The sequence below is a fragment of the Suricata suricatta genome, chromosome 3, assembly GCF_006229205.1.
Source record: "Suricata suricatta isolate VVHF042 chromosome 3, meerkat_22Aug2017_6uvM2_HiC, whole genome shotgun sequence".
NCBI lineage: Eukaryota > Metazoa > Chordata > Mammalia > Carnivora > Herpestidae > Suricata > Suricata suricatta.
In genome coordinates, this window is record NC_043702.1 from 73754029 (window position 1) to 73772740 (window position 18712).

Genomic DNA, 18712 nt, shown 5'->3' on the forward strand with positions numbered 1-18712 from the left:
AGTTTCATTCTTCTACATGTTGCTGTCCAGTTTTCCCAGCACCACCTGCTAAAGAGGCAGTCTTTTTTCCATTGGATACTCTTTCCTGCTTTGTCAAAAATTAATTGACCGTACATTTGTGGGCCCAGCTCTGGATTCTCTATTCTATTCCATTGGTCTATGTGTCTGTTTTTGTGCCAATACCGTACTGTCTTGATGAGGACAGCTTTGTAGTAGAGGCTAAAGTCTGGGATTGTGATGCCTCCTGTTTTGGTTTTCTTCTTCAATATAACTTTGGCTAAATGGGGTCTTTTGTGGTTCCATAAAAATAATTATTTTCTAAGTGCATTGTATCATTGCTGTCAAAACTCTTTAATTATAACCAGTATTAAATTGGTTTTGATTCTCAAATCTAATCCCTATTAGGTGGGAAATTTAAAACTTGGAACATACAATTCATTAAGGTATGAGTTTGAGCAACTGAATATATGTTTATACAGTCATAATGAAGCCAACTATGTATTTCTAAAGATAATAGATATTTTAGAAAACAATGATAAAAGGATCAGTGGTTTTCAGTGGGCCTACACAGTCAACACGATTTAAATAACACTGAGCTATTACTCTTCAATGATGTAAAAGGAGTCTCTCAGAGGCCACATGATGTGTGATATTACAGTAGACTGAGTACCAAAACAGATGACTCCAGTTAACTTCTGTTAGGCAGAGAGTAATGCAATTTACAAAAACATAGTTGATGTTAATCTTACTATATGATTTTGCTTCAGATATTTTTAAATATATAATAACCTATAATCGATATCATCATCATCATTTTTTTAAAGTAGGTTCCATGCCCAGCATGGAGCCCACCATAGAGCTTGAACTCATGACCTTGAGATCAAGACCTGAGCTGAGATCAAGAGTCAGACACTTAACCAACTGAGTTACCCAGGTGTCCCAGGAAACATTATTTTTAATGGATTAATAAATAGGTTTTAAAGTTATCAGGTTTGGTTTCAATACACTAAATATTGATAGTTTTATTCTACTTAAACCAAAGCTCTTAGGGTTCACAAGAAATTATAAGAGTGTAAGGTCCATATGACCAAAAAGTTTCTGACCTGTTGGTAAATAAACAAGAAAATACTATGTAGTCTTAAACTATCCCTTACTTTTGCAAATCCCAGTGATAAAGACCTTTATGGTCCTTGAGACTTGAGAAGGTACTTAGAATAGATATATTTAAAAACCCTTAAACCATTTTATTCTTAACATAAAAAATATTGAGTTCCTTAGAAATTGCTCCATTTGCAAAATATATTTATAACTTAACCAAAATAAATAATTCATACCTCACCAAGTGAGTAGTAACGTCTTGGGATCTGGGAATCCGGATAGATATTTTCAAGGTACCAAGAAAAGGGCTTACACTTCAGATTTTCTCTTAGTGTTTTTCTGACTGACACATCTCCATAATCCACTTTGACAACACCTGGAATTTTTCAGAGAAACACACAAAGCAGTTTGTTCTATTTTTGTTTTAGTACTGTTTCACTGTTTACTTTGCAATCATTTTTTTCCCTCTATAATTATAATTCCATCAAATTCAATTGCCTTTGCAGCTGCTACAACAACACAATTTTCTTACTAGCAACCAATTAGTACATGAAATAGATATCAAAAACAGATTTTCCCTTGGTTATGACTTTTCAAATGCAAATATTTATTACCAAGTACTTACATGTCTTAGATTGAATAATTAAATAAGTGTAAATTGATATTAATTTAACATCTTATAATCAAGGCTTAACTGAGCTGTGTGATAATGTAGCTGCTTCTCTTTATTAAAAATTCCAATCCTCATATTTTCCTAGTGTCTTTTACTCACCACCATGGATTTCATGATAAAGTCATATAAATATGATCCTTACAATGAACACTTATGTTTTCTCTCGAACTTTTACTCTGTCACAGACCCAATTTTTTTTCATGTATTATTTTATTATTTAATGTAAGCCAGCTCAAATTCTTGGATAAGTTAGTAAATAGATAAGAGGTTAACATAAACAAATGGCTTATACTCACATATGTACATTAAAAATGCTTAATTTCACTTAATGTAACACCACAATATATGACATTAAAATGAATATTTCCATTGATCATAAAAAATGCTTTCTAGTTGAGAATTAAAAACAATGCTATTTTTACTTAAAAGAAATCATGGTGGTATTATTTACTCATTATACAGTATTGATTGTAATGATTTGACTGAAATAATGATGATAAGATTGTATTTCTTAGATTTTGAAAAGATTTCTGTTTAACCCGTTTTTCTTGAATAAGCTACCAAACTTGGTTGTGCGCATGCGCACGCACACACACACACACACACACACACACACACACACACACACACAAATGGCCCAGTACTTAGGTTTTGCTGCTTATGGGGATAGTATATACTAACAGTCCTTCTATAAAATAATGAATAGTTGTTTAGATCATCCAAATGTCTGTAACTAGTATCATTATTTGAGTCACCGGATTCAAGAGGCAACACTCTTGAAGTTCATCACCTGTTAGTTTCCCCCTTCCTCCACTGTTCTTCAAAAATTCTTTAGAATTTTTGTTTTTCCATAATTAAATGCCTTAGTATTGTTAGAAAGCATTCTGATGATACTTATGCAGCCACACCATTTCCTTTTAAAAGACAATATTGATTTTTCTAGCTGGTGTTTGGATGGAAAACAACAAGGTCTATGGGCTTTTTAAACACAAATATTTACTTTCAAAATAATTCTATTCAGAACTTCCAATCTGGAGTATAACCTTCAAAAAAAAAAAGAGGCTGGAAAACATTTACAAAATAGATCGTTATGAGAATTCTCTTTGTGTTAAGTGCTACATCAACTGCAATGATCTAATAAACAGTCTTGAAAATCATAGAAAGAGATGCCATTGGACCCAGAAAAAGAAAAAAAGGGCACTATAGCTTCAGAGGACTTAATTGAACAGTTTTACTTTTCTGTTTCATTTGTGAGGTGGATAAATTTAATTAAGATAGCTTATTTATAAGTATCCTTCCTTTTTTTATCATATTAAAATGTAATAGTCCTGGCTGCAGAATTTTTTCCTTGGAGGCTTAAACAAAAATTTTTTAATGTTTGTTTTTGAGAGAAAGAGAGGCAGAGAACATGAGCAGGTGACAGCGCGTGGAAAAGAGATGGAGACACAGAATCAAGAGCAGACTCCAGGCTTTGGGCTGTCAGCATAGAGCCCACAGCAGGCTTGAACCCACGAACCGTGAAATCATGACTTGAGAGAAAGTTGGACACTTAACAGACTGAGTTACCCAGGCACCCCTTTCCTAGAAGGCTTTTATGAGTAGTTTTCTGATTCAAAAGGAATTTGAAGATTCATTTACATGTGTTTTACATTAGATAAGAGAAAATGTTAATTGCCCACATCAGATTTGGCAAAGGTTTGGTTGTTGGAAACTGACAGATACTCTTAGGAGAAGCTAAAACCTCCCCTTACAACCCGTAAGCCACTCCTTGGCTTTGCCACTACAACATAGGTTTTGTCTTAGTCCTAGATTACTTTAAATTGCTGTTAGAAATGCATAAAAATACTATGGGCTTATATTAATACTTTGGTGGGGATAGCTTTTTCCCTGATTTTACACATGTAGAAATGAGATATTATGAGAGTTAGTATCCAAAATACATAAAGAACTTATGCAACTCAATAGCCAGAAAACAAATAATCCAATTAAAGAACAGGCAGAATACATGAACAGACATTTCTCAAAAAACTTGCAGATGGCCGACACATGAAAAGTGCTCATTGCCATTTATCATCAGAGAAATCCAAATCAAAATGTCAAAAACACAAGAAACAAAACTGTTGGCGAGGATGGAGAGAAAAAGGACCCTCCTGCACTGTTGGTGGGAATGATAACTGGTGGAGCCACTGTGGCAAACAGTGTGGAGCTTCCTTAAAACGTTAAAAATAGAACCGCCTTCCAATCTGCTAATCACACTACTGGGTATTCACCGAAAGAATATGAAAATACTAACTCAAAGGGATACATGCACCTCTTTGTTTATAGCAGCATTATTTACAGTAGCCAAATGATGAAAGCAGACAAGTTTCCATTGATGAATAAAGATGTGGGATATAGATATTATATATATGATATCCTGCCATTTATAATGACATGGATGGAGCTAGAGAGTGTAATGCTAGGCAAAATAATTCAGTCAGAGAAAAACAAATACCATATGATTTCACTCATATGTGGAATCAAACCAAATGAGCAAAGAAACAGACTCTTAACTATAGAGAACAAACTCTTACGGTTACCAGAAGGGAGATTAATGGGGAATGGGTGAAATAGGGATTAAGGACTGCATTTGTTGTGATGAGCACTGGGTGATTCTGGATTGTTGAATCACTATATATACACCTGAAACCAATATAACACGGTATGTTAACTATACTGGAAATAAAATAAAACTAAAAATAAATAAAAACAACTATTCATTGAGCCCTAAAAAAGTGAGATATTATGTGAAAGACAGCAGTGGTCACCCAAAATTAATATATTTTCCCACATGTCCATCCCTTGCAGTTATTAGGCAAGGGGATTGACTAGTCCTGTGGAATAAACTATAGGTGAAAGGGACAAATGTCACTTCTTGTCCTAAAGACAGAAGACCAGGTATGCCACCTTCCCCCCAGCTCTTTTTTCCTCTACTATAGGGGCAAAGGAGGCCTTGAACCACAGTGGGTACGGCTGCAAGATGGTGAGGTCTTTATTAGCCTGTGTCAATGAGAGACTGTTAAGTAGAGCCTGAATTTTTCAGTTCCATGGCTTGAAGTGATCCCTCCTCTCCCATCATCCAGGGTCATTGCTCCATCCCTCTATTCTGCTTAATCATTCTCCACTTGTTTCCCAAACTCTTATCTGCAACCCAATCTTCTCCAAAGTACTTATTCCGATTATTTACCCAACAGTTTCACTGGGATCTAAATAAGCATCCCAAATTTGACATGTCCAAAATAGTCCTCTTGATTTTCCATTGATTTTCCAACTTCATTAATCTCCAGTGTTCTCCATTTCAACAGTTACCACAAATGCCAGCCATTTTCTCAGAGCAAAAACATAAGAGTAACTATCTCTAACTCATTCACACATATTCAGTTCATTAGCAATTCCTATTTGTTCTACACTCACAATGTGTCCTCAGCCCCTCAAAAATCCCTTTTACCATCCGGGCTGCACAATCTCTCATCTGTGGCCTGAAGTAGCATTGAAACAGGCTCCTGAATAGTCCCCTGACATCTTAACATTTCTCCAGCTATTTTTTATTCACTATTACCCATTCTCTGGACAATATATTTAAAGTAGAAAGTCATGTCACTACCCTGCTCCAAAGCTTCCAATGATTCTTTTTCGTTGTGCTAAGAATAACTGACAATATCCCAGCCATTGCCTACGATCCTTTATGAAATGAATCTTGATTATCCCTATGACCTAATCATCTGTATTCACTTCTCTGTAGCCACACTGGCTTTTTTTATTCTTTTCTTCAAACATGCCAAGTTCGTTCCCAATCCACAGCTCTAGTTGTCTTTTTTCCTGTCTGGTATGGAACACCAGGAACTTCACAGTTGTCCTTTACTACCCTGAAGTGTCTGCTAAGATTTCACTTCCTCAGATTCGGTTTGACATTCCTCCCTAAATGGATCCCTCCCTCCCTCCCATCAGCCTGCATCATTGCTCTGTTCCTCTATTCTGCTTAATCATTCTCCAGGGTACTTAATGACTACTCGACCTTATATTATAGATTCTCTTATTGACGCCCCAATAACGATTTTGGATAAATTTCTTAATCACTTGAAGCTCAGTTATGCTATCTGATAATGTCTTATACAATGTTGTGAATCATGTATAGTATCTGAAAAATGCACAGTATGTAGTACAGTATACATTATTGGTATATAATTGTTGTGTACATACTGTATATTATAATAGATAGATATCTCTTGTTTTGCATGCCTGACATCCATTCTGGCTTCTGATAAGAGCATTCAAATTCTCTTTGAGCAATTATCCTTCTCCCATTTGCAGTTTGTGTGATTTGATAACCACACTGCCCTTCTCATCTTTCCAGCTCCAACTGGGTACATGAACTAAGTGGCTATCACCAGGGTTTCTTGTTTAAACGCAGATTCTGATTCAGTTGGTCTGGAGCGAGGCCTGAGAATCTGCATATGTAACAAGCTCCCAGGTGATGCTGCTGTTCAGGCCAAATCTGAGTAACACCCAGGAGAATCAAGGCTTTCCATTTTTCCAAATCTTACACATAACCCATGATGATGGTCAGCTCAGGAATGGACCTATGAACCAGCCAGCCTAATAAAAATATATGCTCTGAGAATTTTCTAGGACTATTAGGAAGTTGAAGCTCTGTTTTGTTGGGAATTGCTAGCTATAAAGATGATTTAAGCCTGGAGTTTCTGAGGCTACCGTATAGAGAATGCCTAAAACAGTGACATAAATATGGGAGAGAAATAAACACAAAGATGGAAAAAGAAAGTAGAAAAAAGACAAAAATACAGGACAGAGGCCAAGCCAAGATTAAGTCGGCAGATATTTATTGTGTCCCAACTATATACAAGGTACATTTTCTAGACACTTGAGATACATCAATGAACAAACCAAATTAAAAATATCTTCCTCTATGGAGTTTACATTCTAGAGGAGAGAGACATAAACAGTAATACATTAGAAGGTGATACATGTTATGACAAAAATACACTAGTGTGGAGGAAGATTGTTGTAATAGAATTCATCTTAATGTGCTGTTATTTTTTTCAAAGGCAGCTTATAAAAGCTTCAAGTTTTTAAAGTAGGTCTTTCAGTGGGACTTGCACAAACACTGGGAAAGCTCTGACAACTAAGTAAGGCTTCATAATAAGTTAAGAAGATTATTTTAATCAACCAATGATTTGTAAGTATGATTAACAGGTAAATGATGAACATCACAGGTTTGTTATACTTTAATAACCTGTCCTTTATCATTTTAAAACCTATTTCAAGGTAGTATTAAATTTAGATATGTAGAGCAATTGTGCTTTAAATTTTTAAATAGATAATTAACAATTAATAATCTCAGTTAAGTTTTTCCTTAGTAGATGGCTAATAAGTCAATAGTTCTGGTTCCCTATAATCAAGGTACCTGATCACAGAATAGCCTGACTGTAGGCCAAAGCTTAGAGTTTTATATGTAAGAATATATATTGTAGCATAGCTTAATGTGGAGAAAAGGGAAAATATTTCCTTTAATCAGGAATGTGTAAGTAGATCAATTTTCAAAATACATATATTGAAACAATTGGGTCTATGTGAGAATATGAAAAAATGTTAATAAAATCTAATTAAATTAAAAAGTATATAATTTTTATTATATTGTCATTGTAACTAAGTAAATTACATGTAAAACAAAAAACTGATAAAAAATTAAAAAAACAAGTAATTCCCTTTGCTACTAAAAGAGAAGAAGAAAAACTAAGAATCTGCTATTTTTTCCCTAAGTACACTTAAAACTATGTAGCTAATCACTATTTTTTATATACAATGATATATTAACACTATACTTGTATGTTATAGACCATTATACATAGTTTCAACTCAGAATTTTTTAATATGCTTTCAAAATTCCCTGTTAATCGAAAATCACCTGCCTTATTTTCTTATTTGAAAATTTATCATCAGGAGCTTTATGAATAAAGATCTGCATTTCTTTCTCCTCAAAACCATTAATAATAAAAAATCATTTTTAAAATATATATTTACTTATTTTGAGAGAGAGAGAGCGAGCATGCACAAGCAGGGGAGGGGCAGAGACAGAGGGAAAGTGAGACTCCTTAACAGCCTCTGCACTGTCAGCACAGAGCCAGGCATGGGGTTTGAACTCAGGAACTGTGAGATCATGACCTGAGCCGAAACCAAGAGTTGGTAGCTTACCTAACTGAGCCACCCAGGTGCCCTAAATCTACTCTAAGCCCCCAGAGAGATTGTATTCTAGAGTATGTAAACACTATATTGTGTCAGAGGTTTAGCAGATTACTTCAGATATTTTTTAACTTAAAACTATTAAGTCACCATTTTATATATTCTTGATATACACACAAATTACTCAGGCTCATAACCACTCACAAGGCAGTTACTGGATAGAATTACATTAACAGGCTGATGGCACATGCCAGCTAATAAAATACAGTGATTATCTATAGAATTTATCATTTCCTATTATTATTGCAATTTTATTTTAATGGAATAAAAATGAGACAATGAATTGTACAAAGATTGTAGCTTCTACTGAGAGATAGATCACATAGAAGCTGCAAATATAAGACAACTTCTCAATTTATTTAAGTCTGTCTAATCCCATAGTCAAAAATTTGGACAGGTCTTGAGGCTACATTTTCTAGGTAATTGCCTCAAACTTCAGTTCAATTTGGTAATAAAAACTTCATTTTCAACTGCTTGCTCCCAGATCAAGGAGAATATAGGAAATAAGAAAAGTGAATCTTTGCAATGGCCTTTAAAAATAAAGGTCAATTTAGTTAAGGCAAATGGACTATAAAGACTATGGTAGGGAAAAAAATCCAAGTAAGGATGTTCAAGGCAATGTTTAGAGCACTAGAACATCCAGGTTATGTAGTCATCTCCATAATCTATGAAAAATGCAAAGGAGACACTGAACCAATAAAAATCCACTGATTTAGGGGCACCTGGATGGCTTAGTGGGTTAAGTCCGACTTTGTCTCAGGTCATGATCTTGGAGTTCATGGGTTTGAGCCCCACGTCAGGCTCTGTGCTAACAACTTAGAGCCTTGAACCTGCTTTGGATTCTGTGTCTTTCTTTCTCTTTGTCCCTCTCCCCACTCATATTCTGTGTGTCTCTCTCTCAAAAAATGAATAAACATTTAAAATTTTTTTTAAAAATGCCACATCTACTTGCATGGATTTGTTTTTTATTCCCCAGTAGTAAGGAAAGGTTTGCATACAATTTATATATTGGCTTTTTAAAAACTTTTTACAGGGGAGCCTGGGTGGCTCAGCTAGTTAAGCATCTGACTTCAGCCTCCTCTGGCATTCTCCTGCAGATATGCCCCCTCCAGCCACGCCTCAGCTCCGCCCCCTCCCACAGCAGATCGCTGAAAATCTTCCTAGCACCTCAAGCCCTGTCCCTGCATTCTCCTGTAGACCATTTTCTCCAATATGCCCTTGGCTGAAGCCCATCCAAGATGGTACCATAAGCCTGGCAGTGTATAAGCAGCCCTGAGGGGTCAGCATCACTCCACAGTAACTCCTGCCCTGGGGAGATGGGACGAGAACCGCATGCTCCAGTCTAACTGCAGTCTCTGCAGTGGGCTGGGGGCAGACCTCTCGTCTGACTGAAGGCCCCACTCACCAGCAGGTGCTTCCCAGGAAACAACACAGCAAGAGCACCCTGCAGTTCAGTGCTGCTGCATCTCTGGAAAATGCCTAACTTAAACCCAAAGCAGCCCTAGACTGGCCCACTAACAACACAGGGATCAAACCTGCCCACAACAGGCAGAGAGAGCCATTGCCATATGAAAAAAAACCCCACCGCCAATATCATAATAGTGGAAAACATTTTCTCCTACGATGGGGAACAAGACAAGGATGCCCCCTCAGTATGGAGGTTCCTCAAAAAATTAAAAATAGGGGTGACTGGGTGGCTCAGTTTGTTAAGCGTCCGACTTCTGCTCAGGTCATGATCTCACTGCTCCTGCATTCGATCACCATGTCAGGCTCTGTGCTAACAGCTTGGAGCCTAGAGCCTGCTTCCAATTATTTGTTTCCCTCTCTCTCTCTCTCTCTCAAAAATAAATAAAACTGATTACTAGTGGGAATTCTTTTCCTGCTAGCCTTACTAATTTTCTGTTTTATGAATTGCCTATTCATTCCCTTTTCTCAGATCTCCATTGAAGTGTTCACTTTTTGATTTTTAAGCGCCTTGATATAAATATATTTGGGGGGAGGGGGTACCTGGGTGGCTCAGTCAGTTAAATGTCCGACTTCAGCTCAGGTCATGATCTCACCTTTTGTAAATTTGAGCTCTGTATCTAGCTCCATGCAGACAGTATGGAGCCTGTTTGGAATTCTCTCTTCCTCTCTTTCTGTCCTGTCACCACTCATGCTCGCGCGCTCGCTCGCTCTCTCTCTCTCTCTCTCTCTCTCTCTCTCTCTCTCTCTCTCAAAAACACGGAAAAAAAGAAAGAAAAAAACGAAAAAAAAAGTATGGTAAAACCTTAGATTGTGAGTAACTTGTTCTGTGAGTATTCTGCAAGATGAGCAACCATTTCTAATAAATTTTAACTTGATAAACAAGTGATGTCTTGCATTGCTTCAGAAACACCAAATGTCACATTGTCACAACTGAGCCAATGGTTCTTTCCCTCTCCTACTCTCCTTCTCTCCCCCCTGTGGGATTGTGGGTGATTGTCTCCCATGCTCTGACGCTTTGGTCTTAGGCCATGATGTTTGGCAGAAATCGGTGATTTTTCAGAACATTGGAAGTTGCCCGCAACTGGCACTAGTGTTTTTTGTTACTTCAAAGCACCTAAGGACAGTCCTTTGCTTTTCCATACTAGAGTAAGGTTAGTAATGCTTTGCTTCATTCTAGATCAGGCTGCCTGCAGATATAGAGCCCTTCCTCAGCTGCCTTATTGCCAGTTACATTAAATATGGTATATGACAAGAGTTTATGAATACTGTACTATAGTCAACATCCGTGCTAGCATATATAATGGCCTCAATGTAGAAGAAGGTTGAAAAGAAAGGTGGTGAGAAAAAGGAGCTGATTACAGTGGAGCTAAGAAGGAAATCTACAAATACAAATTAGGCACACGAGTGGCTGAAATTGCAAGATTTTATAAGATGTCTACATTTGTATCTTGTCTGGACAGGAGGAGAAAAAGAAGAATCCCTCCCTTCAAATGAGATTAGGAGATGTGTAAAATGTGGGAAACATTGCAAAGTTTTGTAGAAAAGCACCACCTAAATAAGGCTGTAGTAGTGTGAGTGGTGAATCTTCAACAATGCAGTGTCACATATCTGCGAAATCCTTAAAAAGCAGCAAAAGCAAGTGTCATTGGGTGGGTTCCTGTTAAAGTTGCATGAAAATCAAGATTCCACTGGGCCAATAGACAGCAGTGATTCCATTAGTGATAGTGAAAGCCATCCTGCATAGTAACCCTCCTCTCTCATCTCCCTCATACCAGCCATGGAAGTTTTCAAAGGTAAGTGCAGGTTAATTTTTCTTTATATTCTGTATTTTCTGTATTATTTTGTATTATATGATAGTACCATAATAATTTTTATGTAATTTTCTCTGGGTTCTGGAATGAAACTTATGGAGAAACTTACTTTGATATACTAATGCTTTGGATTAGTGTTCCCAGAACGAATTGTGCTCACAAACCAAGATTTTACCTATATTGCAGACATCTCTTGCAAATATTTAAATTTTCAAGTCCTCATTTTGCAGTACAAGTAAATAATATTTCCCTTTGCGTTTTATGCTCTTTATATTATGCTTAGAAAGGCCCTTACTATCCTAAGCTGTAAAAAAAAAAATGCCTAGATATATCTTCTAACATTCTTAAAATTTTTCACTTCATATGTTTTTTTCATTTAATCATCTGAAATTCATTTTAGTCTATCTCCGACAATGTTCCTTTGGCTTTTGTTGTTTTTGTTTCTTCGTGCATATAATATACATATTTTTTTTAATGATTCACTTGCCTTTCCTTCAGTTTACTTTAATTAGGGATACTAACTAGCTCTGTAGTGTATCTTATTATTTGAACCATCTGTAGGCTACCCACTTTTGTAATCTAAATTTTATCTAGGATCAACATAGTATAATGTATAGCTGTGTTTTCATTTTTTAAAAGTTTATTTATTTTGTGAGAGAAAGACGGTAAGGGAGTTATGTGTGCGGGAGCAGAGGAGGGGTAAAGAGAGAGGAGAGAGAGAATCCCAGGTAAGTTCAGGCTGTCAGTGAGTACAGCTGTGCTTTTAATGACGTTATTTTGACCCCACTGCAATCTGAATGAGAATTTGCATTATGATATTGGTTTTCATTTAAGGGTAAATTTTAAAAAAAGGCCCTCAAACTTGTTTTGTACCAGCAGTATGAATATGCCGAGGTCCTTGAGTATCTCATCACATACTGCTGTTTTTATTTTGTTTTTAATAAGAAATATCAGTAGCAATTTCTTTTATGGACCTAGAAACAGGAAGAGTTGTATTTTTCCCTAGCAACTGATTTATTTTTATCCTACAAACACTGCTAACTTTATAGCTGGTAAAGTCTCTTTCTATATTCTCTCCAGTTTATCATATGAATTTAGAATTTAGGAAGACATCTGAAACCATTTTTGGTTTAGGACAGGCATCCATCCATCCAACCACTGATGGCATAGTGGTTGGATCCCAAAAGTATTAGAACAATAGAAACAGCATTATTTAAAGGACTTCGTCCTCAAAACTTTCCCTTCATCAAATCTATAGAACGTCTCTATTATTGTTGCCTTTGGTTTAAGGGTAGAAAATAGAAGGAGAAGGATTAGAAGTCACTCACACCCATCTAATATTGAACTGTGTGCTCTTAACCACCCTTTGGGAATGGGACCAAAGAACTTAAACTTTGAAAAAAATCTGCACAGAGATATCATTCTCTGGGTAGTGGTACAAAAACATGGTAATTACCATTCCCTGAAGTACAGAATAGAATCCACTTGGCAAATTCTCCCCGTCTCAACAGATCAATATGATCCAGGATCCTGGACAAACTTGAATTTACACCGACAAATGATTCAGTAAAGACATAAGTGGAATTTATTTTACTGATCTGGCCATTACATACAAGCTGGAAAGTTTCAGTGTGCAATTGACTGACCAGTTTCCATAAAGTGCTTCACAAATTGTATCCTATTTGTCACTAGTTCTGCAGAATGCTAGATATAACTGTTTCTTCAGTTCTTGACACATACTATATTATCATACCATCCCTGAAATAGTGATATATTTTATAATCAGTGTCCTCTTACATTTGCTTATTGCATCTTACATTTAAGAAAAGACAACTGCAGTGTAGTTGTCATTGCTTGAGCATGTGCAGATTTGTTTTTCTCTTTGCGGTATAACTAGCAAATTGCAATTTCAGTAATTAATGAGTATTTGAATCAACAAGCATTTAAATACATCCTGATTACTGCCTGAAAAACTTTCCTTTGATACTTGTAGTAAAATTAAGAAAGTACCAGGGCAGCTGGCTCAGTAGAACATGCAACTTGATCTCGGGGTTGTGAATTTGAGCCCACACTAGGTGGTAGAGATTACTTAAAAAAAAAAAAAAAACAAAATCTTTTAAAAAAAAAATCAAGAAAGTACCAAAATGAAAATTTGCTGAATGGCTGGAGGACTTGAAAGAAAATCCCAGGGATGATAATATTTGTAGACATCCTACATCACCGATCATCATAATGGCATTGAAAATAGAGTCAAAGGAAAACACGTGCATACCAGCAAATGTGCACTGAAAAGTGATTCAAAAGAGTTCACTTCCAAATATGAAGAAATTACTCAATAAATTTATTTTGCTTATTTAAAAAAATTCTATGTACAAGAATGAGATATCATCAAAAAGCTGTCTGAATTGGTTTGAGTCTGAAAGACTTTAATAGGGACACAATAATTCTAAGTGGTAAGGAGGTTTTACATTAGAATTTAATTGGAAACTTTTTATTAGTGATATAAAATAAAATGATAATCCTTAATGACAGATTAAATGCAGTACTTACACATTTATTACCTGCTCATATTTTAATAAAAACAATGAGTTAGACATAGGTATCTCTACCACGTGACCTCTCATAACTTTTCCTATGATGAAGAGTATTAAAAATATCCTAAGTGGGTAATATTTCCTAAATTTATTTGGAAATATATATATTTATTTTCAAAAACTTTTGAGACAATGCTCCATTGAAAACATTTTAAGAAACACAGCTTTATTATGTTTTCTGTGTCTAAGCAAATACATTAGTCATTCACAAGACAAACTGATATTAGAAAAAAAAACTGGGGAGAAAACTCGATATGCTTTTCAATTTTCTTCATTAGCAAGTTTCCATCTTAAGATTTTAACTAAACCAATAAAATGGTATGAAATACACATACATATTTGTTAATGTATTTATGTTCAGTTCCTAAAACAGTATCTGGCACCAATGGGCCTTCTTTAGATAATAATTGCACTATTCTCTGGCACATGCTCTCTTTTACCCTGTTCGTTCCATCCCATTCTCTACCTCACATGTATGTATGTATAAGAAATACGGCTCTATATAAATTGCTTTCATGACTTAGAATGACTACTCTATATGTATTAAAAGTGCTTTGACTTACATATATATAAACAGACACATGAAAAGATGCTCAAACACACACACACACACACACACACACGAGAGCGGGAGGGAGGTGAGTTTACGCAAAGTTTGCTTCCAAAGTACTACTTGGTCTGGTCTCGTTAATAATTAGTAGTATTTATTAAAGTGCATTTTCCTAGTTTGTATTTAGTCAGCATTCTTGTCTACAGAGCCAACAAGAAAATCTAATTACATTTTTGAATTATGAGATATTAAGGGAAAGAAATACATGACCCAGGAAAACTAGTGTGAATTGGTTATCCCATCTTATTAATGCAAGCAATATCTGATATTATGGAATGTGTTAAGTCAAAGGCACTATGAAGTACACATAGTCAATTCTTGATTATTTAGTTTAACAGAATATAAACCTAGGCTATACAACTTCTCTCAGTAGAATGATTTCCATAACATTAAATATTTCTATTTATGCAGCAAAGGAAAAGACTCATATGCAGATATGATTAAAGGAGATTAAGAACACCAGTGCACTTACAGACTGATGCACACTGGCTGGGTTTGAATTCTTTACCTATCAGATGTGTAATTTGGGGCAATAGAAGTAACCTCACAAGGCCTCAGTTCTTTCCTCTATTAAATGGGCATGATAAAAAAAAAAACCTTATTCAGACTGTTAATATGCTTATTCACTGAGTTAACATGTAAAACAATTAAATAGTGCAAGAAACATAGTAAGTGTTCACCACTAAATGTCGCCTATTATGTTTGTTGTTTTATTGTGGATATGGGCTTGGAGTGGCACATCATCCCATAATTGAAGAGTAGGCTGGTTATTCTGGGCTTGTGCACTTCTGTTGTATAGTAGATAAAGTGGGAAATCAACAACTTAACTTTGGCCCAGATGCCCTTTCAGTGAGAAGTATGCTTCGCTTTTAAGACTCCTCAGAATGGCACTACTATAGATACCACTCAAGGTCTCAACTTAAGCATTTTTGTAAATCCAAATTACTAATAAAATGAAGCTGAAGTTCCACACATTTCTGCACCACCACTTCCCCTGTCCACATTTGTGCACTGCAGAGATTATCACACATAGGCGATACAAGAAAAATTCCAAAACAAGTGGCTGCAAGAGCAGAGGGAGGTAAGATGGCAGCGAAGTAGGGAGCTTTGTACTTTTTGGCCACCTGCATCTCAAACAAAGAAGGACTGAAGCCATAAGACACTGAACTGCAAGAGTCTGGGAGGAAAAGAGACAGAATCCACTAAGAAGACAGCCTCATAGGTTCATGATTGCTAACTCAGATAAAAACGGACCAGGACCAGGAGGCATGGAGGGGAGGGAGCCCCCTCCACAGAGAGATGAGGGGAAGAGGAAGAGCACCTGCTATAAACTGTCTCTGGAGAAGAGAAAACCTCGGCCCAGTATGTAGAGGGATCCTATCATCCCATCTATAACTGCAGGGCATTCAGAGAGAGATCCTTTTTCTAGCTGTGGTTTGTTCCTTGGGCTAGGTGCCCCAATCCCAGGGGGCGCCAGGAGAAAGTGTTCCCCTACTCCATCCCCAGCTAGGAAGTGGCCAGGCCTGTGGAAGTACATTTAGGGTGGTATCATTAAAGTGCATGGACTAAGTTCCAGTCCATGCACTTTTATGCTACCACAGATGAGATGTATTTGCTTTGGTTCCATCACCTGATGAGTGGATCAAGAAGATGTGGTGTATATATACACAATGGAGTACTACATGGCAATGAGAAAGAATGAAATATGGCCATTTGTAGGAAAGTGGATGGACCTTGAGGGTGTCATGATAAGTGAAATAAGTCAGGCAGAGAAGGACAGATACCGTATGTTTGCATTCATAGGTCTAATAGGAAAACAGGAGAAACCTAATGGAGGACCAGGGAGAGGGGAAGAGGGAAAGAGTTGGGGAGAGAGAAGGATGCAAAACTTGAGAGACTATTGAATGCTGAAAATGAACTGAGGGTTGAAGGGAAAGGGGGAGAGGGGGAAAGTGGTGGTGGTGATGGAGGAGGGCACTTGTGGGGAAGAGCACTGGGTGTTGTATGGAAACCAATTTGACAATAAACTATTAAAAAAAAACAAGAAACCTCAAAAAAAAGTGCATGGACTAAGATCTGGAAAGGAGGTGAGGCTTGGGAAATACAACTCGGCCCACCTTGGCTACGCCCTCAGCCCAGGGAGACCCAAAAGAGTGAGTTGCAATGCTTGGTTTGAGAAGGGGCTGGGGCGCTGCCAGTTTTCTCCCCATAGCCACCAAGGTGGGGCCTCAGGGAGCAGCCAGTGGGACCCGCAATGGAAACAAGAACTGCCTACACCAAACCACCCCCATCTGCTCTGGAGAGCTGTCTTTTTTTTTTTTTTTTTTTTTTAACCTGGAGCCCAGGGCAAGACCAAGACCAACATTGATGCATTTCCATGATTAACTCTAGATCAATTCTTGCTATTCAGATAGTTTTCCTTGCTCATTCTTATTTCTCCTCTCCAGTGGACTGGGCACTCTGGTCACTAGTTTGCTTAAACACTCATATTTATTCCATTCTCTTGATGCATATTCCACATCTCCGTTGCTACCTTCCTTTCTCTCTCTCTCTCTGGAATGGTCAGATTATATAGTTTTTTTGGGTAACATTATCTTTATTTTTTTTCCTCTTTTCTTCCGACCCTATTCTCTTTCTCTCTCTGAATTAAGCCTTTTAGTCTCTCTGCCTCCTCAATGTTCAATTTCGCTTCCTCCCAACACCTTCTCTCTTTGTATATGCTCTTCCATTAGCTCTGCCTCCACCTTGCTCTTTATTTTTAGCTGGGATTTCTGGTTTTATGCTTTTAGACTGTCCTTTGTCTTTTGTTGTTTTTATCCCTCCATTTTTTTTCTTTTTTTCTTTTTCTCCCTTTTGGTTTTATTGTTTGATTTGTCTGTGCGTTTGCATGCTTTTGTTCCTGTGTGTCTGTCTGTTTTCCTTTCCAGGGATACAAGAAACAAGCCAAAGTACACATGGTGGAGAATCCCAAATATCACTATGAGTAGGGAAATAAAACAACCAAAAAGGCACAACAAGAGAGACCAAGGGACACCGTTAAAAGAATACTTCCTGAATGGACAGGCCCTGGAGAGCAATACTCACAGGTGCAGAGTGCATAGCAAGCTTTTAAAACTGACAAGAGACATAAAGCTAGCCAAAATGATGAAATAGAAGCTCTCTCCTCTAAAAATTCCAGGAAGAAGTCACAGCTACAGAATTGCTCAAAACAGATATAAGCAACATAACTGAAAAATAATTTAGATAAATTGTCATAAAATTAACCACTGGGCTTGAAAACAGCATGGAAGACATCAGAGAAGCTATTGCTACAAAGACAATGAACCTTAAAAATAGTTGTGACACATTAAAAAATGCTATACATGAGGTACATAATAAATTGGAGGTAGTGACTGCACTAATTGAGGAGGCAGAATAGGTGAATTAGAAGACCCATTATAGAAAAAGAGGAAGCAGAGAAAAAGATACATTGATCCAGGAGCACAAAAGGGAATTTGAGACCTGAGTGATACAATCCAACAGAACAATATCTGTATCATAGGAATTTCTGAAGAAGAAAGAGAGAAAGGTGTTGAAAGGGTATTTGAACAAATTATAGCTAAGAACTTCCCCAGTCTGGGGAAGGAGACAGCCATTGAAATCCAAGAGGCACAGAGAACTCCCCTCAGACCTAACTGGAATTGACCTTTGGCACGGCATATCATGGTGAAACTGGCAAAATATAAGCATAAAGAGAGAATTCTGAAAGCAGTTAGGGATAAAGGGGCCCTAATATAAAAAGGGAAGCCTATCAGAGTAGTTACAAACCTATAGACGGAAACTTAGCAGGCCAAAAAGGAATGACAGTAAATCTTCAATGTGATAAACAGAAAAAATATGCAGCTAAGAATCTTCTATCCAGTAAGCCTGTCCATGAAAGGAAAGGTAAAGTTTTTCCCAAACAAAAAATGAAAGAATTCGTCACTGAACCGGCCCTACAATAAATCCTGAGAGGGACTCTATAGGGAAGTGTTGCAAGGAACACAAGGTACCAGAGATACCACTACAAGCATGAACCCTAAGAGAACACAATGATTCTAAACCCATATTTTTCAATACCAACACTGAATATAAATAGATTAAATGCTCCAATCAAAAGACATAGGGTAGCAGAATGGATTAA

At 36.8% G+C, this 18712-nt stretch overlaps 1 protein-coding gene across 4 annotated transcripts in view; it reads right to left on the reverse strand.

Moving 5' to 3' along the window:
* Positions 1-18712, reverse strand: part of GALNT13 (polypeptide N-acetylgalactosaminyltransferase 13) — a 579203-nt gene that overhangs the window by 61969 nt on the left and 498522 nt on the right. For all 4 annotated transcript variants that reach the window (XM_029934560.1, XM_029934559.1, XM_029934558.1 and 1 more), the window contains exon 10: positions 1335-1474. In XM_029934560.1, coding sequence (XP_029790420.1) covers positions 1335-1474 — 140 coding nt within the window. The remainder of the gene's footprint in view (positions 1-1334; positions 1475-18712) is intronic.